Source organism: Pogoniulus pusillus, chromosome 8 (assembly GCF_015220805.1).
Source record: "Pogoniulus pusillus isolate bPogPus1 chromosome 8, bPogPus1.pri, whole genome shotgun sequence".
NCBI lineage: Eukaryota > Metazoa > Chordata > Aves > Piciformes > Lybiidae > Pogoniulus > Pogoniulus pusillus.
In genome coordinates this window covers 32,204,810-32,226,321 of record NC_087271.1, presented here as the reverse complement: position 1 = coordinate 32,226,321, position 21,512 = coordinate 32,204,810, and the positions used below count along the sequence as shown (strand labels likewise).

Sequence of the window (21,512 nt, the reverse complement as noted above, 5' to 3'; positions counted from 1 at the left end):
GACATTTCAAGCACAGTGAGTTCATTGCACCCCTTCCGTTCACATTAGCAGCCGTGTCCCTTTGGAAAACCTTCAACGTGAGTCATTTCAGTCTTGACTCCTCTGTAAACTGTGAGCTTACTCTTCCTGCACCAGAGAGGAAATGGCAGTCAGTGCCTTCTGCTCAGCATGGTATGTGAATGGACAGCTGGACCAAACTTGCCTAAAGGCCCTGACAGAGTTCTGCATCCTCCCTCAGACCCATTAAAACACATTAAAAATACTCCCTACTTGCTTAGACCATCTGAGAAAACCCTGTCATAAGTAAAAAAAAAGGATGGTCAACCCAGATTTGATTCCATTAGATGTTGAACACCTCCTACTTGCTACTGAAGAGGAAATAATGCATTCAATGCCGGCAGCACCACCCTTTGAAGACCATGTCCTAAGGGATTACCAATAACCAGGAAGACAATATAATCATCTCTTACAAACGATACAACCCAAAGTATACAGCTTGAACACAGTTCCCCTGTTTGGAATAGGCAAAGGAGGGGAAGGAAAAAAAAAAAGAAATTAAAAAAAGATCAGTAGATAAAACCATTTACTTTCACCTGTAAAAATTAAGTTACAGAGACCCTTGTTTGTCAGGGCAAAACAAATTTAAAAAATACCTTAAAGCAGTGAAAAAATATGAGACATTTTTATTTAAAAATATATGTACTCCTTACTCCAAATTGGTTTATACAGAAAGGATTTGTCTGGAAAAGAAAAAAAAAATTCATAATAATAATAATGACAAACTAAATGCATACTTGGGAGTATGCACTTTCTACAGGCTATTTGGTAGAAGTGTTATTTCTGGTTAACACTGAGCGAGAAGTTACTCAGCTTTCATTTGTTCCCTGACATCGGAAGGCAACGTTTCAAATAAGGTGTCCTCTACAGTGAAACCAGTCCGCTTCAGAGCTCTGCATTCACCAAGCTCAGGCGGGAGGATTTCAAAGTGATTGCCTTTAATATCCAAGTGGGAGAGGACCACCAAATTACCAATCTTAGGTGAAAGAACTGACAGGTTATTTTTCCCAATTTTCAGAGTCTTAAGCTTTTTGCAGAAGTATAGTTCATCTGGCACGCTCTCCACTTTGTTGCAAGTAATGGAAAAGTACTGTAAACTCTGCAGGACTCCTATTTCAGGCGGGATAAAGCGAATGTCATTGTAAGACAGATCCAAATATCTGATTTTGTTGCATAGGAACAGGTGGGATGGAAGAACCTCTATTTTGTTATGGCTGAAGGAAAGTCGTTCGAGACTGGTGAGCTTCTTTATGTGCTCTGGAATGTAGGTTATACTGTTGTACCACAGCTTTAGGATCGTCAGTTTGCGCAGATGCTGAAAACTTACTATTTCTTCGATGGATTTGAGGTTGTTTTCCTTTAGATCCAATTCCTGAAGACTGAGAAGGCTGAAGACTGCATGAGGTATGCGCTCTAAATCACAATGAACTAATTCCAGCTGTGTCAGGTTGACCATCTTCTTCAGGTTGTTGAGCATCACTAACTTGGTGCCATCGTTATGGATGCACAATTTTTGCAGGTGACTTGAAACATCCACTGCAGACTGTGGGATTTTCGACAAATTACTTTTTATGTAAAGAACTTTAAGGCTTTTAAGTTCTCGAAAAGACTCCAGCGTAATGTTTTTGGAAATATCATGACTTAAGGAGCCAATTAAATAGAGCTCTTCCAAATTTCTGAGGCCATACATCCAGTGTGGAAGCTCTCTGATGTCATCAAACTTGACGCTCAAGATCTTGAGGTTCTCCTTCAGAAACGCCAAGGCGGCGCTGTGGATCTTCACAGAGCACTGGTGCAGAGAGAGCTCCTGGAGATTGTCCAACTGTGCAATGGTTGCCGGTATCATTACGTTATTAATTATCTCAAGTTTTAACGACTGCAGCTCAGTAATTTCAAATACTGTGTCTGGCAGTCCAGAAAGCATGAAAAGCTGCAGCTCCAAATGGCTATGGGAGTTCGTCTGCAGCCTCTGTCGCAGTTTATCTGCGGTCCACTCGTTGTTTAGGTTCAGCTGCTTCAGTTTATTTTCACTGACTTCAGACAGGAAGACAGCAAACCGCTTGGAATAGAGAGGATCATACTGATCGATCATGTGAAGCATAAAAGCAAAGTCATTCCTGACGTCTGGGATATCATCAATTCCCGTCTCTTGCCGAACGTATTCGAAAGAATATTCCTTCAGCGAGCGGTAGAACAACCAATACAGTGTATAAAGGCATGTGAGGCCATAGATGCTTACAAAGCACAGGTAGCAGTAAGAAAGTTTAGAGAACAGATGTGCCATTGTGTGATTACAGCAGAAATTCTTGTAGCCTGTCATGTCTTCGATGTCGACGTTACAGACTACTGTAAAGTTAACTTCTGAGACAAGTGCTGTGTTGTAGGCAATTATAATAAGGAATTTAATGACCTTAAGTACAGTCTGGCGAACATACATGACATAGAGTATGTCACCTTCCTCAACATGCAGTCTAAATTTCTTCACCTTTTCAAACAGTGCTTTGGCCTGTTCACCTTCTTTTTTATCTAATGCCCCAGGTGTTCCCTTATCCACAACTAACTTCTCAGGGATTGATTTTAAAGACTGTGTCTTGACCAAAGTGCCTTCAGTGCTTGGCTGAGCAGTATTAGACTTGTTTACGTTGTTCTTCCTGTTATCCTTCTCTTCAGAGTCTTCCCCTGACACTTCAGATAAGGCTCTTGTTGTCCAGGGAGAGTCAAAACATTTCCCGAGTATTGAAATGAAGTGTTCAATTTTGGAGCTTGATCCAGGGAATTTGAACCAAAAGTTACTACAGAGCATGAAGACCAGCGTGTGTATAAGGACGAGGTAAGGGAAGTACTTGGCATACCAGTGCAGAGCACGTTCATAGCACACCTGATTTATAAAGCTGTATTGCTGAAGGTCCAAATCAGTTTTCAGTCCTTTCATTTCAACGGTAGCTGGAGGGGTGGATGGCTTGGGTGGAGGAATGGGGGTTGTGTCTGGGATTGTGTTAAACACATTTGAACTATTAGATTGGTTCTGGCAAGGCAGCACACGCTTTGGAAGGCATATTATCTTGTCTTGCATGACCTGAAACACACAAAAAGACATACTTTACACTAATGTACGAACAATGCTGGTAGTACCAATGGGTAGCTGTCCTTGGAGTTCCTCCAGCTGCCAGGCATTCCTCCCCACAGCCTGGCACTTGGCCCCACTGGCTGTGCTGTTATTGTTCCCAACAAGACGCTTGATCTATATGCCATAACTAGGTCACCTCTTTTCATCTATGGGTAGTTTTCCATAATTTGAATACAAGGGCATTCAGATAATCTACTAAAAGGAAAAGCCTGAGTAATGCTTCCAGAAAAGACCACGGTTCTACTGTGTTGTTCTTTCCAGAGACAGACTTTTCTTGTCAGGTGTATTCACCTTGGCTACATGATGCTCAGAGATAGTTTTGGCCTGAAAGCAGTATAACTACATTCATGTGGCTGTATGCTCACACTGTGGTGTCTTATCACACCAAAAAGGGCCGACAAAGAGCTGACATGGGCATATCTATGCTGGGACATTATTAATCTTCATTCTTAATACAGACAAGTAGAGAACTAATGGCACTTGTGTGCATGTGCACACAGACAGAATTTTTACTCAGTTTCTTATACATATACATAGAGTCCTCATACCACACACCTAAGAGGAGGAAAAAAAAGAGCTCTGGACTTCTGTCCTTGAATCTGTCTGCAATGCAAAAAAAAAGAAAGAGAGAGAGAAAAAATGCTGGACATCCTTGGTACCAAACTGAAGTCAGAGTGCCTTTTGGGACCAATCACCTTTGTTCTATGTTGGGATAACAATTTAAGTTCAATGCAAAGCTCTCTGTACGTCCAATTTTGAAAGGCTTCTCCATGTGATAAACCAAGAAGCTCTGTTCTTTACCCTGAATGACTAACTAGGATTTGCCCAAACAAAGAATGCTTGTGTAGTGTAGATGTGTTCTTTGACATCATGGCTGTGGAAAGCACTAAATACAGGGTATGCAACAAGAGCTACCAACATCAGATCCTCCTTGATGATCCACCCTGGTGTAGACAGATGCGAGATGGGACCACGTGCATTTAGAACACTGTCAGTGCTGTAACTGTTGACATGCAAAATCTCCTGCCTGTAAAAGGTACTCTACTATACAGCCTTACTTACACTCCGAATTCATGCCTCTGGTAATAAGCTGGAATAAAACCCCCACCCTATTATTTACAGTGTTTCCACATACTATTTTCAAAACAAGCAGGTGAAGTTAAAAATAATAGATGGTCTGTTCTGTGTGCTTAAGCAACCACTGAGCTGCTAATGCAAAAATCAGCCCTACAGAAAGAGATCTTTAAACACGGACATCATAACTTTTCAAATTAAAATACCTGAAAATGGAGAGTACATTAAAAATTGCAAAAGTCCAGTTGATTTCACATGAAATTTGGAACACGGTATGTGAAAATCTTGGGCCAGATCAGCGAGCAAATTCCCCTGAAGTAAGAGCCCAGTTGTGTCCCTTTAGCTCTCTTTCTAAGCTATGCCAAGAAATTTAAGATTTGTGTTTGAACTGTACTCTAACTTTCTATTTTCGTGGAGTTCATCCCAAACAGTACTCTCCATTTCTTTTTCAGCTTTTGGCTCTTTAGCCAAATGTAACTAACAGTGATTGACAGTAATGTCAATTGTTTACATGTAAGCATCCTCAAAGATACTCTGGAATGGAAGAGGCATAAAATTAGTTGCTGGCGACGTTAATAAAACAAGCACATTCATTTCAAATCTCTTTGAAGCATAAGGACAGAAAGAATATTAACAATGGCTAAATAAAGAAAAAAACAGAAATTACAAAATGATGTATTTCAAACTTCTTAACCAGAAAATGGCAACAGGAACTTAAGCTGGTCGTGTGTTTTGTTATGCCAAATTGTGGTGGAAACAGGCATTTGGGCACAAGGCAAAACAACAACTCTTCTCTTAGCTGGCACTGTTCCATCGAGTCTAAAAAGTCTCTGCTGACTTACAGCTGCTAAAGGTCTGGTCTGTCTTACTTGATGTTGCTACCTAAACAGCTTTAATCCTGAGAGCAGCAAACTTTTCCTTTGTCCATGGTGAACCCAAGAGAGGTGATACCATCCTTGCAGTATATTTCTTCCTTTGTGGTGCTCTTTCAGCACCCCCAAAAGCACCCCCCTTGCTCCCACCCCATTTGCTTTACCTGTAAGGTGCACCCAAACACACCGATCATCAGCATGGCGACGGAGAGATAGTCTGTGAACACATCCCACCAAGGCTTCAGCACTCTGAACGCCGGCTGCTGCTCTGAGAACTGCCGAAACTCAGTCACGGGAATCATCTTCCTGCAAAAGAGCAAGACCAGCACTCAGCCTCCTGCCGCCCATACCCCTCTGTCTGTAAAAGCAACTGCTTCTGGGAGGTTTGAAAGAACTGTCTCTGGACATGAAACTCTCAGGACATGGCACAGAAGTTGGCATCTACCACCCAAGTGCTCCCTCTGATGCCCTGCCTCAGGAGAGGGACGCTCAAAGGCAAGGGGGTGGAAGCTGAGGCATAGGAAGCTTCATGTAAACGTGAGGAGGAATGTTTTTCACTGCGAGTGTGACAGAACACTGCAACAGGCTGCCCAGGGGTACTGTGGAGTCTCCCTCTCTAGAGATACTCAAAACGTGCCTGGGTGCGTTTCTGTGTGATCTAGGTGATCCTGCTCTGGCAGGGGGGCTGGACTAGATGATCTTTCAAGGTCCCTTCCAGCCCCTGATATCCTGTGATTCTTTGATTCGAGCTGCCCTGCTGCAGCTCCTGTGAGGAAGGGGAAAATAGGACCCGGGTCCTGTCCATGCAAGCAAGCAAGCAAATCCCTCTCTGCACTGTCTCCAGCTATATCTGATGGGTCAGCAAAGCCTTCTGAATCCCTGAAAACCAGCCTATTCTGTAGATAGAGGCATTCAGCTTTATAGACATTAGCCTTGATCTCAAAGGTCTGCCTAAACCATTTGCCTTGCAGTCAAATTTCACAGGCCTTTTTAGCTATCATGTTTCATTCACCCCCATTTTACTTAGAGTGATTTCAGGGATGCTTTGGAATATTTTTGTGCATAGTCACTGCAGTTTCAAAATCTACTAAGTTTTGAGTGCAAGTTGCTAAAATGCTTTAGTGAACCAAAACTACAGGTAGATAAAGACTTTACCTCTGCCTCACATGTCTAAGCTTATATCATCACTTCCCCTGAAAAAATCAGCTAACACATGAACATGTACAGGCAAAGCAGCTGATTTTAATGCCTACAGCATACTGTGTCATTGGATCCCCGAGACCAAACCACACTGAAGCTCCCCAATAAGATATGATGGAAAGATAAATTCACACAGGAATGCAACAAAAATACTCCCAAAGGCAACTTACAACATTTCTCTTTCAACTAATACCACAAATGCTCACTACATTAACCTCATCTCACAGTAATATTGGAAGAGTTTATAACCTTGATCCAGCTATAGCCTGGGACCCCTTGGTGTGGGTTTGGTGCCACTTGGCTGTGCGCAGGCTTAGCGAGAAGCACACACTTGCCAATACTCTTTTGTCCACAGACTGAAAGGATTCAGTTCACTCAAAGCAAGAAAGGATTCAGGCCCTAAAGCCTGCAATCCATCACAAGCATACAGCTATCCCAAGAATTTATAACTGGCTCACACTACACTGGCCATACTTGTGTGGGAAGATGCTCACTCTTGACACCTTCTCAGGGACTGCTGTGCATCTGCTTGCCCAGCTCATCCTCACGGACTACTGCAGTCCCCAGAGGCACAAGATGATGTCTGCAAATGAGCTTGGGTTAGTAGCCAGGCTGCAGCTTTGCAGCTTTCTAAGTGAGTAGCACGAAAACTCTTAACCCTTTTCTCTGCTCCCTTCTCTTCTTGCAAACTTTCTGTGTTGCTTTAAGCCTCTTGCCCTTCTACAAGCTGTTCCCAGGATGCACACTCCAATGCCAGATGAAACTGCACGTACCTTTCACACGGCTGGCAGTCCCCAAGAGGAACACTTGGAAATTAATAGACTACCAATGAGAGTGATGGCAGTGCAAGCCTGACTTCACACAGCCAGGCTGGAGGCTCAGTAGCATCCATGCCAACATGTCCAAATTGCTGCAGTGGCTGTGAAGGAATGTAGCATTCATTATCAGACTTCATGCAGCCAGGAGCCACAGTTCTGATTTTTCTGTATCTGTCTTGCAAACGTTCAGCAGGTGTATTGGTGAAGATACATCTCTATAGCAGAGAGCAGCTAGGGTAGCTATTGGGAAAAACCTTTGCTGCCTTTACTTTTAGACACACTAGGGAGGAAAAAAAGGATCTCATAAATAAGAGGTGCCCCATGCACTCCTACATGCCCACTACTTCTTCAACTGAACTGGAGGAGAGAAGACTCTCCACTGGCAGCTCCAAGCTGAGCGATCGTGCACTGATCACTCTTCCACACCCATATGCATTTCGCTGCTATTGGCAAGGAATTACCCTCCTGGATTTTATTTCCTGGTGACTGGCAATGGCTGCTGGCAAGCCTTAAAAAATATTTTTTCTTGTCAAGCATTGAAAAAGAGAACATTCTTAAAGGAATACACTAATACAAACGTTAGCTAATCAGTTGCTATGCAACAGCCCTTCTCAAAGCCTTGTAACACATATGCCACTGTCAGATCAGGATTTGAGGCCATTTAGCTGGCTGGAATGACATCGGCAGGCCCAAGGATATGTATCAACAGACTGCTTTTAAATCACACCTCTCTTTTTTTGTTCCCCCCCCCCCCCTTCAATAATGGCTTATGAGGGCTTTCCACATTCTGATGTCACAAACTCTAGAGTTTGTCAGGTTTTCCCAAAAGTATGGCAAATTTGAGTGTCAGGTAAGGCAGAGTCATAATTCCAACAGTGGAGAGTCCTGAGAAAACACACGTGCTCACATGCACCAAAACATACAGAGACCCAGTCCTCACTGGTTAGACATCTAAGCAGCTCTGTGGATCTGGTCCATGGTGCTATGAAAGCCAGCTGTACTGCAACAGGGGAGGCAGTGCCTGACAGCAGAAACAACTAGAAACTATCTTGCAATTACTGTGCAGGGACAGCTTTCAAGACCAAAAATTAATTTGGCTCTTGCACTTGATAGGTTTTGCTCTGTATTTTTAGGGGATGTGTGGGGAAATAGATGAAGGCAGATGGTTTCTGGCTTCTCTGATCCCTTGGTCCCTTTAGAGGCTGCTGATTGCATAGTGTGACTCCTCATTAGTAGAGTGCACACAATGTTACTCTGGTTAATAGGGCAAACAGAGGGACGTCCACATACAGAAAGCAGCCTCTCTGCACCGTGCTAGAAAGCCCACCTCTGAGGGTGGAAGGATTGCAGTCCAACACTAGACTAGATTAAAATGTACCTGCCACTGAGATGTTTTTCTTTAATTTTGAAAAAGAACACAAATGTTACTGAATGATGGCAATATTAATGCACACCATAATGGCAGATAAACCAACAATGTCTAATGGCAGGCAGTATTTTTTAACTTGAGGAAGAAAAGGCATTCACAAGAAGCTTTAAATGGAGACTGGACAAGAAGAAGTAGAACAACTGTTTTCTAGCAACCTCTAGGGAACCCCTAATACTTGTCCCCTTGCTGTACTAGCAACAAAGAGAAAATGCTTGAAGGAAGTGCAGACAAATCTAGGTTTATCAGTGCTGCTGGTATCTGCAGGCAGAAAAGAACAAAATTATATTGTTTTTAATTGTCTCACTCTAGTTTTCCATTCTGGCCTGTCCAGTGACTGAAAGAACATCTATTAGTAGTGGCTCTGAGGTCTCAGAAATGGTGCAGCAGGTCCAGGTGGCTCAGAGCAATCCTGAAAACCCCTTCCTGGCTGTGGCCAGGAGTCTGATTCTTCCCCACTGCTACATTCAAAGCCAGACCACTGCCACACTCATTTATAACCACATGTAAACCAGGTGAAAGTGATCCAGTCAATAGTGAATTTAAACAAATCAAAGTAGGGATGCTAAAAAGTCACACCGCAGGTCAAATCACAACAATTTCTGGGACAGTCTATCTTCTACTGTAGTGTATATATATATATGTGTGTGTATATATACACTGTGTATATCTCTTCTTAGAACATGGAGACAGAGGAAAATGAGTTCAACAAAGAGTGAAAAATAAGACAGCATTAATAATTTCATTTCACTTATATTCTAAACGCACAGCACATCATAGCTGAGAAGTTGAGTCTGATTTATGTTAAATACCATTCTAACCTACTTTGGGAATACTGAACTATAAATACTGGATTTTTTTTTTCCAATTAAAATCAAAACTCATTCTCTTTTTTTTTAATCTCTCTTGCATTTTGAATAATCTTCAGTCTCCAGAGGGGAAAAAAAAATAAACAACTGCACATGAGATAAATCATCTGGTATTCAGCTACCAGAAGGAAATAAAAAGGAACTTGGATTTAAAAAAACAGTTGTACTGGATGTAAGCATTGCTGCAGAAAAGGGCTGAAGGTTTGCCAGATTAAATAAAATAACCTAACAAACAAATTAAAAAACAAAACAAAACAAACTCAACAAAAACCTGGAGGAGAGAAATTAGTAAAGTTGCTATTATTCTACATTTTCTAGGAGGTACAGAGAACTCGATGAGTGAAATTGAGTTATGTAATAAAATGAAATACTGAAATCCGGGTACAAGGAAGACGTGGTGTTTACTCCAGCAGAAAAACTAACTACAGGAATCAGCTAATGCATGGGAAGTTTGAAGCAAGACCTAAAAGAGTTATGGAGAATCACAGAATCCATCAGGTTGGAAGAGACCTCCAAGGTCATCCAGTCCAACCTAGCACCCAGCCCTATCCAATCAACTAGACCATGGCACTAAGTGCCTCATCCAATATTTTCTTCAACACTTCCAGGGACCACAACTCCACCACCTCCCTGGGCAACCCATTCCAATGCCAATCACTCTCTCTGTCAACAACTTCCTCCTAATACTCAGCCTATACCACCCTTGTCACAACGTGAGACTGTGTCCCCTTGTTCTGTTGCTGGTTGCCTGGCAGAAGAGACCAACCCCCACCTGGCTACAGCCTCCCTTCAGGTAGTTGTAGTCAGCAATGAGGTCACCCCTGAGAATATATAGATCCAAGTCAAAGAGATAATATTGGAAACAAATTAGACTTAATAAATCAAGAGACTGAATCACAGAATGGTTGTGAAATGGCCGCAGTGTGGAGCAAACCAACCTCTCTGCAATTTGCCTTCATCCGAGGGAACAAAGGAAAGTACAGAGGGCAGTTTGGAAGCAATGATGGCTCTTGCGAGTGTGGCTGAAGAGAAGATCGGGTGTGTCTTACAAACTGTGCAGCCCATGTGATGTGCAGTGCACAACAGAAGAGAAATGAATTCACTTCCCACTCACTGGTGGCTGAGAGGATGCTCAAGGCAGGGAGCGTGAGGCATTTCTGGGCAGGGCCTGCCTTTGCAGCACTGGGGCCCCTGAAGCCAAGCAGCCCAGCCAAGGCTGCAAGGCAGCAGCTCAACCTAAGCTATCAGCACCATGTCAGCGGGACCTCTGCGGGAATGGGCACGGAGATGCTGACAGTTTCCAGCTGTAGCTACCCTGCTTCCACCAGTGACATCAGCCGAACAGATCAGCTCCCCAGCCGTGGCACAGCTGCTCAGGCTGGCATTGTTCCAGCAGCGCTGTCACAAAGTGGTCAGCGAAGCCCCAGGGGTAACCCCTGGGCACTGCAAGCTACCCCCCACAGCTTTGTGTCCGCTACATTTCTGTGATCTCCTTGCAACAGCGCATAAGCAGCCCCAGTCAGCAACAACCCACCACGCCAGATGGGCAGATGCCCGGGGACATCAAAGTTTACACACTTGACCTGCCTGAGGTGCGTGATGCATTCTTTCATCAAGCTGCATTCGTCTTGAGAGATGCTTTACAAAGAAAAATCACATTAATCCTCACAGAAGTGCCCCTCTGCTGTAAAACTGCTTTTGGCTTCCAGTGGCTGCCAAGCCCAGTGCTTCCAGCTATTGCTAGGTGACGGTTGCTATTTTTATGCAGATTCTCACAGAATAACTTCATTCATTTCAGGGAGCACAAGTTCAGGGATCGACACCAAGCCCTCAGAACTGCAGGGCAGGCTGCTGGAGAAAATTCTGTTACCGGTGAGAGCTGCCCCACTGCTCCCCCTCTGCCCCACCTCAGATTTAAGGCACAGTTTGTAGAGATGCTGCCATGTAAAAACAGCAGACTGAGCGAAACGGAGAAATTAGTGGGAGGCCCTGCCTTCATCTCACCAGTGGTGATGCCACTGGTGTGCATTCCTCACCAAACCAGACTTTTAGCAGCCCCCACCGCAGCAAGACAGCGGCTAGGCTGCCTGCATGGTGCTGGTGGGGAAGCTGCTGAGTGGTCTGCAGCCTTTTGCAGGCGATGCTTAGCATTACCTGTTGGCACCAGCGCCCCTGCACCCCAGCTATGGCCTCCGTGCCCAGTAAAGCCCTGAGGCCTGTCCTTGTGATTTGCTGACCACCATGTGACAGAGAAGCAGCAGCAGCACTGCTGCTTCATGGGCTGTAGCAGATCAAGACTTGTCAGAACAAGATAGATGTGGAGATGCTGGAGCATGTCCAGAGAAGGGCCATAAGGATGCTCAGAGGGCTGGAGCAGCTCTGCTGTGAGGACAGACTGAAAGAGTTGGGGCTGTTCAGTCTGGAGAAGAGGAGGCTCCCAGGTGACCTTCTTGTGGCCTTCCAGGATCTGAAGGGGGACTACAAAAATGCTGGGGAGGGACTTTTTAGGCTCTCAGGGAGTGACAGGACTAGGGGGAATGAAGCAAAGTTGGAAGTGGGGAGATTCAGAGTGGCAGTGAGGAGGAAGTTCTTCAGCATGGGAGTGGTGAGAGGCTGGAATGGGTTGCCCAGGGAGGTGGTTGAGGCCTCATCCCTGGAGGTGTTTAAGGCCAGGCTGGATGAGTCTCTGGCCAGCCTGCTCTAGGGTAGGGTGTCCCTGCCCATGGCAGGGGACTTGGAACTAGATGATCCTTGTGATGCCTTCCAACTCTGACTGATTCTGTGATTCTGTTTGCCAAGCTACAGGTGCAGGGCTTGATATCCCCAGAGGGAAGGTGTTTTCCCTTTGGCATGAGGGGCCTTGGGCTGGTAGTCACAGGGCCACAACCACAGCTTGGCTGAGTGAGCTGGGAATGGTCAAGGCTAAGATGACCTCCAGAAACACTTCATACTGGGACTGCTTGATCTTTTACATCAGAGATCTGCTGAAAGGACAAAGCCCTGGGCTAGGCAAACCTGCCCTCCTGGCTGTCTTAAACATACTGTACGTGTTGTGATAAATTAGGAAATGGCTTTTGGGAATAGTGCCACAAGTAGGTCTCTGGGTTGGTTCCCACATGTGACTTACTGCATATTCATCTTCATTAAAGGAACAGAAGACAGCACATATTTAACATGCAACGAGCCTGTGATCTGTTAGTGAAGACTCAGCAAGCTCAGGCGCTGTGGGCCACATGTGCAGGGGCTACGCTCCAGAGGGTTTTGCTTTACACAGGACATGACACCGCACGCTCTGAACGCCACAGCCTGCAGTCCTTGGCTGTAAACATTTGCTTCTCTGCATGAATACCAAAGTCACTTTTCAGCTGGTTCTGTGCTGTCTGGCCTCTGCAGCCCTGGGCCAGGAGCTGAAGTCAAGCAAATTATGTTTTCAACACAGGGCCCAAGGCTGCACTGACAAACAGAATTTTGCATTCTTATTTGGTCTGATTGGGAACTGCACACCAAGACACTTAAATAAGAAGGGATATATGAGTTTTACAGTCAGGTAGTTCTTAAACAAGAGCATTGGTCTATGCAGAGCCCCAGGGCTTAGGGCCACAGTCTCCTCTAGCTGCATCTGATAGGCACAGCCTGGCACAAAACTGGCTTGGTACTACCACCAGCAGCAATATTTTCTATGCCAAATTTGTATTTTTGGGATGGGATTGAATCCTTTGAGTCACTGTAAAGTAAAACCTGTATAATTTTTAACCCAAAATTTAAATGAACCTCTAGCCAGCAATTATTCAAAGCATTTCTAGGAACAAGAGTAGCACACTGGATGTGCACACCACAAAACTTGTGGTCTTTTTATTTTAAACTTTCTAGACCCCTCCATGCCTCCAAATTTGGCCTGTGTATCAGGGATGCAGCTTTCACTGCAGTGTGAACAGCTGCCCCCAGCTGACTAATATATAAACCTTTGGAAAATGTAGGTTTGCATGTGTCTTTTGATCTTAGCAGCTGAACAGTCCATCTTCAGCAGGCCCCTCACAGCTCCTGGCACTGCCTATGTTGGCACCACGGATAACAGATAATGAACCTGCTTCACTTCATCGCCTAACCAGGAGAGGACTAAAAGTGGATCCGGGGATAAGGCACCAAATTTGGAAAACTGAGATTAGACTAAGGGGGAAATAAAATGATAAGGGCTGGAATTAGCAACTCCTAATTCCCAAGAGGTTGATGTTCCATCTGTATCAGTGTATTCTCACACACGTTGTATGTGCACTGAAATAACGTCTGAACTATCCAGACATTCAGTTTGGGTAATTACCTTGCTATATATTTGCACTGACCAAAATTCAGTATTCTGCTAAGTGTAGGTGCTTTGCTGCCCAGGGAGGTGGTGGAGTGCTGGAAGCATTGTGGCCTTCCAGTATCTGAAGGGGGCCTACAAAAAAGCTGGGGAGGGACTTTTTAGGATATCAGGGAGTGACAGGACTAGGGAGAATGAAGCAAAGTTGGAATCCCTGGAAGCATTCAAAAAAAGACTAGATGAGGCAATTAGTGCCATGGTCTGGTTGACTGGACAGGGCTGGGTGATAGGTTGGACTGGATGATCTTGGGGGGTCTCTTCCAACCTTGCTGATTCTATGATTCCCTGGGTAACATACAGTAATACCTGCATTCAGACACAGTATAATACCTTCTACTAACTTCTCCCTGAATTTGAGGCATTTCAGCAGATCAGTTTCCCTGCTATGGCTTTAAAGTCATTGCTGTTTCCTGTAATATAAAATGTAATTAAAAAAACAACAAAACCAACAAAACTAAATAAATAAATAAACCCCAAACAGCCAACCAAAAAAAAAACCAAAACCACAAAACAACCCAAACCACAAAACAAAAACCTGTCAACAGTTTTTGGTTGGAAAGACTACTTTGAATGCTGGGTATTCGGGAGTACAGCAAAGAAGTATAAGATGTTGCCACTCTTTCAAACATGATGGGCTACTTTTCGTTCCACTGACCCTAGGAGAGATTTTCAGGATGAAATGCCATCATTCTGAAGTCAGGAATATAAATAAATGATGCTGTTTCCTCAACATAAATCCCACATTAAGGAACTGGAAAGCCATTAAAAACAAACCATTTGCATCTAAACAGTTATTTTTAAAAGTCTGTGTGTTTACTGTATTTTTAAACAAATTCATCTTCTTTGGGCTGAGTCTGGTGAAGAAATGTGGCCTGGAGGAACAACAGAGCATGAGTCAGGAGTCCCCATTCGAACCTGGCCAGAGACTGCTGCTTTGGACACAGCGCCTTGACTGCCACGCCATCAATTTTCCAGCTGCAAAACTGAAAGGTGTCTACTTTCTTTACTACCTTTTGTAGGAAATAGGAATTAATAGTACTACAAAATCACAACAGTCTGCACAACAGCTATTTAGAATAGAAGCAGGGCTTCATTTCTGAACGGTGAAGGCCAGGATGTGCCATGTGAACTGAACTCTAGCACAGTCACAACCCAGCTGCTGAAAAGCCACCCTCTATTATACCGTCACAACCAAGCTTTCCCTGTGCCCTGGTTCTGCAGGTCCATAACCATGGGCAAAATTCCAGTGAACCACTGGGGAATTAGTTGCTTGAGAAACCTGAAAAGGTTTTAACTTCCAGAAACTTGCTGAACATCTTGACCTTTGCCATTCTTTCCCCTCATAATTTCTGAAGCCTATACTGCAATCCAGCATACATTTAGGCTTTGGTTGCCCCTCCGCCTAACACCTAGAAGGAAGCATAGTGGAGTTAGAAGTGGTAGTGAATCCCTGTACTCTGATGTTGGTACCATCTGCTGTGGCAATGGAAGCTCAAAGGCCTGAATTCATAACTCATAGGACATAAAGGACGTATAGAGGAAGTAACTTTAATAAACTGCATTTCAAAACACATGCTGCAATTTCCACCTACATATAAAGTAAGTGCACTTTGGCAACACATCCCAGAAAATAACCTTGCTGTTTGTTTCAGTTGACTTACAGTACTTTTTCATGTATTACACACCAAAAAAGACTTCCCATTGTCAGCAGCTCTTTGCCTTCAAATTGGTTGGACCAAAGACAAAAAAGCCTTCAGGACCAGATTCTGCCAGATAAAGTCTTAATGAAATCAATAGGAGTTCTCCCTGTACCAAGCACATAGGTCTGTGTGAAGATTTGCTTTGCTGAGTCCAAATCTAAAGAAAAGTACACTCTACACTTCTCCATGTCAAAGACCACTTCAAAGGCAATACTTGCCATTTTTCAGCTCAGGGAGTAACATTCTTAGTTTATCAAGGCTCAAGCTGCCAGCCCTCTTTCCAGAGCTGCAAAGCGTTCTTAATGCAAATGAAAGCCTTTATCAGCAAATCAAAGCACTGAGCAAGAAACTATCCAGTAAGTGGTATTTTAGTACCCCTGAAATATATCTAAAGGACTGAGAAAAGTAAACTCAGATCACATTTTAATCAAAGTTACACTAGGTTTTCCACAAACACTTATTTAACATACTCAGATAACGAAGACAGAAAGAATGACATAGAATGTCACAGGACAGACAATAATACACAAACCAGTGCCACTCATTGTTAAAGGAACAGTCAGAAGACTCAGGCTAATACGAGTGTTCATAATAAAAAATGTTCAGCTGATATAATTAAAAATTAATTCCTAATTGGGACAGGAAGCACAAAGGGTCCATTCTGAGTCTTAAGCAGCTCAACCATCTGAAAAGTTAGTTAATTTTTTTTAATGCAGTGATTGAAGCAAAAACATTAAAGAAATGCCTGTTTTCATGTCATGATTTGTGAGACTTCTTCACATAAAGGATCTTTTCTGCTCCTTCTTGCACGGTACACAAGAGAGCTTTCTAAACTTTGCAATAGTCTTATAAACATGGATCCCAAAATTCTCAGACAAACATACAGATATTCTTAGCCTGAAACACAGCTAATGAATTTTCTTCCCTCCAAACCATCCTTTATGATGGAAAATCCCAATAAGGTTCATAGTCTCTTCCATATTCCTGAAATTTGACTAAGAAAGACTAACATGAATAAATTCAAGTACATAAAATGTATGTGAGCTACACACACTTGAAGATAAATATGAACAGCTACAGAATCAGAATCAATGTTCAAGTAAGATGACTTCTAAAGATCGTAACCTTCAGAGATGTGGAACACCAGAGCTATTTCCTAAAATCTCTTTTTCAGCAGTGTCCAGCCATAGCCCACCAAAGAAAGATTTGCTCTAATCTTGTTTCATCAAAAATTCTCTTACTGCATCATAAAACAGAAAGAAAGGCTGCTTCCATCAAGCCTAAACTTTGCAGGATGAAAGCAGTTGCTGGGGAGATGAGGGGGTGGTGGTTTTGATAACACTATAGCAGGTCTACATGTCTTTGAAATTGTGCTGTCATAAGTAAATGATGGAAAAGAGCAAATACTCTTTTTAATCACATTACACTTAACAACGGTCTTTTCCAATGATATTGTCTGTGAATGTCTTGTTCTATAAGCCTGCGTGACAACTATCTACCCAAGACAGCTCACCAAGCATTCACACTGGCTGAAAAATGAAATCTCTAAAGATGCTCAGAACACCAAACTTGTATTCTGACAGCAACCTGCACTTCTGAGCTGTTGTGTTTTGCTGAAAATCGCATGCACGTCAGGATCTTACACTGCTGCATGTTCAAGGAAGAGCTTGATCTGTGCTCTGCTTCACCATATGCTCCAGAGCAAGCAAATCATTCAAGCTCCCACCTTGCTTTCAGTGATGAGTAAATAAAATTGGAAATGTTCTCAGTCCTTCAGCAGTCATATTGCTGGATTGCTGAATTTTGGATTCTCATCAATACAAAATCACTATGTGCTATTGGCACTGAAGGGAGACATGCTAGCACCTCCATTGTCAGCAGATCCTAGTTTAGCCAACTATGTTATGCTTGACATAAACTTCATCCTTCAGCTGTTTGCCCAGGGACTGCATGCAACAAACCAGATGCAAATTCAAGCTACATGCAATGACTTTTGTTGAGGTTTGTGTTTCTAAGATCTCTTTCTTACTGTGAAGATACTCAGTTTGGTTCACCACCCTGGGCATGTGTGGGCATTGCTCCATTGCTTTTGTTCATAATACAGGGCAGGCATTGCTGTCTTCCCATCTCTAGCCAGGCAAAGTGTCTTTAAATCTGACAGACCCTGGGTCAGCTTTCCTGGACATTTACATTTTGGTGCCTTACACAAGCAGCAAATCAGATAGCATACATTTCACAGGTGTAACATATAGAGTCGTAGCCTTGGACCAGGACAACTTTTCTTGGCCTTTTTTCCCAGTGTGGAGGTTATATGCACTCTGTTTCCATCTCTCACGAAGGACTCATTTACAACCTAGTGTTTGATCAGGTTAGACTTTAAAAGATGGGACACTGCATTGTACGTTTTTCACGTCTGGGAGATTCCTGCATTAAGATGCAGTGGATGTTTTTTCTTGGTTTCAAAGTAAACCAAAGTCCTCCCCTGAAGCACAGAATGGCACCATTCTCCACGGAAAGTGTCTCAGGCTGCTGTCACGGTGAGCATACAAAGTTCCACCAAATATGAAACAGCATTATGTGAAAACATTTGTAGGCTAGTGTTAAAAATCCATTCCTCTCTTTCTTAAAGTAAGCTAACTTTTGCACTGACTTTCAGGTGAGCAGCACCCAGGATTTTATACTTTGTTACATTCTTCTGACAAAGCATTTTGGAAGGAGAATGGCTTCTTTACTCTGTAAGGAGTATTTTGAGGTTTTCTTTCCTCCCTCCAAGTTATATTGTTTAATTTTCAGGGTTTTCTTTATTATATAGCCCTTCCCTTGCCCTTCAGAACTCTGTGACAATGAGAGCAGTATCTCTTCACTACATTTTCTCAAGGAGAAAAAAAGAACCCGGTTAAATTAAACTGTAGCTCCTGTAATTGTGAATTGTTTGGACAGTAATTGATTTTTCCCCCACTTCCCACAGCTTTCAAAAAGGCTTGGGCTGGGAAGTGCTTTTGTGGTGGTGAACACAGGCCACTTCAGCCAGTAACAACTGAGGTCAACAAACAATCAAGGGAACTGCTCCTCCCAGCACTCTCTGACCCAGTTCATAATTTCGGGTCTTAGTGTGTCCTCTCTCTGACACTAAGGCCACCTGAATACTGTCAAACACTAGCTCCTGACCAGCCCGGATGCCGCCCTCCTCCCATCAAAGCCCCTTATTGTGAGCCTCAAAACACAGACACAGAGGTGGGATGCGTCTGCCTCAGGAAGTCAACTCTAGTCAAACTAGTACAGGAACTGACTGCAAGATAACCAAGCACTGAGACAAGGAACTTGTGTGCACACGACTTCAGCAGTCTCCAGTTTTGTTCTTCACTGACAACCAACAGTTCCTTTCCAGTACTGGCCACACGAAGTAACTAGAATTGCAGGCTTTCCATCAGAAAGATTATTTACTTTTGTGAGCAGTTTTAAAAACAAAAGCAACAAAAAATCCACCCGCAGACAAACAAACGTAGAAAAAAAGAAGTTATTACAGTAAAACCTACAGTGGAAGCTGTTAGCATTTAGACTGGAAGAAAACAGCATCACAGCTGCCACATATTTAGCAAACTCAGAATACAACTGGGAAAGGAAATGATTCAGAAACCACAGGTGCTCAACACTAGTCTGCTGTGCCTCGCTGGCAGCCCCCGGGCACGGGCACTTGTGAGACAGCAGGATCCAAGGCCAGGTTAAATTAGGGATTAGCTCTGAACCACGCTCATCCCTGCTCATCTGCACCGCAGCGGCAAACAGGCATTTCTAAGAGAAAAGTGAGTGCTACACCCTCCTGAATGTTCTCATCATGCCAAAAACAATCACAGAAGCAGGGGGAGGCAAAGTAGGCATGTTTGATTGAATTGAAAATTATTATTTCTAATTCTGTCACCTTTTTCTCTGCTGTATTGCAAGGCACCTTACTACCTGTTCAGTTTTGTACAGCATCACTGAAGCCCACAGAGCAAACATATGCCTCTGTCTCTCAACAGTGCTGCTCCTCATACTGAGTCTTTCCTCACAGAAAGTACTCATTCCAAAAGAAAAAAGCAATTTTTTAAAGGCCCTCACACTTTGCAGTAACATTCCTCATTTTTAAAGGCTTAAATCCTAATGAAATTCCAGCAGGATACATTAGACAGTCTTTCATAAGCCTCGCGTTTTGCTTGGTCAACTCTTTCCAGTGAACTGGACAAACTGCATTTCGTGAATAAGGCACAAATCCGCCCAGCGCGCTGCGACAAGGCAGAGCTGCTCATAAACCGATTTAAAATCAGCACTGGGATACTTAAAAAATCTATTCGAAAACAGAACCACGAACGCCAGAACCTCGCAACGCCGCCGGGGACTGCGCACCTCTGGAGCCGGCAGCAGGGACCCGCCAGGCCCCCTAGGGCTGGGGGACTCCGAGTAGCCGCTAGGAAGGCACTGCGTTCCCCGCATCCGCGCTGCCCGGCGGCGGGCACGGTGGGAGCGCGGCCGAATTGCCGCTTCCCCGTCCATGCTCGCCGCCTCCCCACAGCGTGAGGCGGTTTGGGGACCTTTTTTTTTTTCGGGGAAAACACCGCTTAGGGCTTTTTCCCTCGAGCTGCCCGTCTCCAGGGCGACTGCTTCACCTCCCCCCGCCGACTCCGCTCCTGGGAAGCCCCGCTTGGCTCCGGGCCGACGCCCTGCGGGGCACCCCCGAAGCTGCCCGACCGCCGCTGCCGGCACCGGGGGGGCCCCGCCCGGCAGGGTATGTAGTGGGATGGCGGGGGAGGGGAGGAGCGGGGGAGTGGGGCATCGCTACAACTTCCCCGCGTCCCTCCACGGAGAAGGAGAGGGCAGTGATCCCTTCGAAAGTTTAGCTCCCCTAGTGCTACCCAGGGACGGGGGCGGCACCGCCGATGCCGCCGGCGGGCAGAGCGGCGTCCCGCAGCCTGGGCCGGACAGACCTCTTCTGCCCACAGGGACGCAGCGCCGGCCCCCGCGGCGGCTCTGACCCCCCACAGCCTCCAGGGCTGCCTCGAGGGCTACTCTCCACGCAGCGACACCCCAGCTTCAGTCCCAGCGCGGCCCCGCCCGGCGCGGGAAGCGGAGGGCGCAGGGAGAAGCAGACCGGGCGCCGCAGCGCCTACCTGGTGCGAGTCCGGGCAGGGGGCGTGGGGTCACGGGCGGCAGCGTCCGGGCGCGATCATTCCGCGATGCGGTACGGAGCGGAGCACGGCAGACAGGGCAGGGCCGGGCCGGGCCGGGCGGGGCGGGGAGGCTGCTCGCAGCCGCGCTCCGCCCGCCGGCGCTCCGCCCTCGCCGCCGCGGGGCCACGTCTCCGGTCTGACGCACGCGGTGGTGGCCGGGGGGCGCCGGGCCGGGACACCTCCCGCTGGCCGCGGCGCTCCGAGCGCGTCGGCCCGGCCGCGGAAGGCGGGACGGCTGCGCTCCGCCCACCCCCGCTCCTCCGGAGGCCGGGCGGGAAAGGGACGTTAGCGACAGACGAGGCCTCCGTGGGGGCCCGCGGCATCCCCAGCTGGAGCGGTTGTCAGCGGTACCCCGACGGAGCTGCCAGGTGGGGGCCGGCTGGACAAATGCGGCATAACCGGGCTGGGCCTGGGAGCTGCGTATTCTCCACGAAGCGTAGTTGGCGCCATGGAAAGTCATGAGGGGTGAGGGGAGCCGCAAGGGGCTGGCCCAGAGCTGGTGGGCGACTGTGGTCTGTGTCTAGAGGGTGACAAGCAAAGCGTGTCATGGAAGGGCCTTGACCTCCGTGCACTAGGCCGTGGAGGGACTATAAAGAGGCCAGACTGTAAAATGCCTGGGATTGTATTAACAGCAGGAACGTGCCTCAAAGAGTGACAATTGGAAACATAAACGTCTGGCCCAGCAATTCAAAAAGTGCAGACTGAAAACTGCTGCTGAAAGAAACCAGATATTTGGAGGGACTTTTGTCCAACACTTCCAGGAAAGATTTACATCTCCGATGGAACAAAGAGACAGGACAGATTT

General features: G+C 45.4%; 1 protein-coding gene across 1 annotated transcript; it reads right to left on the bottom strand.

Annotated features, from left to right (window-relative positions):
• Nucleotides 1–666: 666 nt before the first annotated feature.
• On the bottom strand, nt 667–20,718 carry LRRC8C (leucine rich repeat containing 8 VRAC subunit C). Its single transcript, XM_064147970.1, has 3 exons — nt 20,648–20,718; nt 5,295–5,436; nt 667–3,133 (listed from the first exon to the last, which is right to left on the bottom strand). Exons 2-3 carry the CDS (start codon nt 5,430–5,432, stop codon nt 863–865), a joined length of 2,409 nt encoding a protein of 802 aa, XP_064004040.1. The 5' UTR covers nt 5,433–5,436; nt 20,648–20,718; the 3' UTR covers nt 667–862.
• Nucleotides 20,719–21,512: the final 794 nt, after the last annotated feature.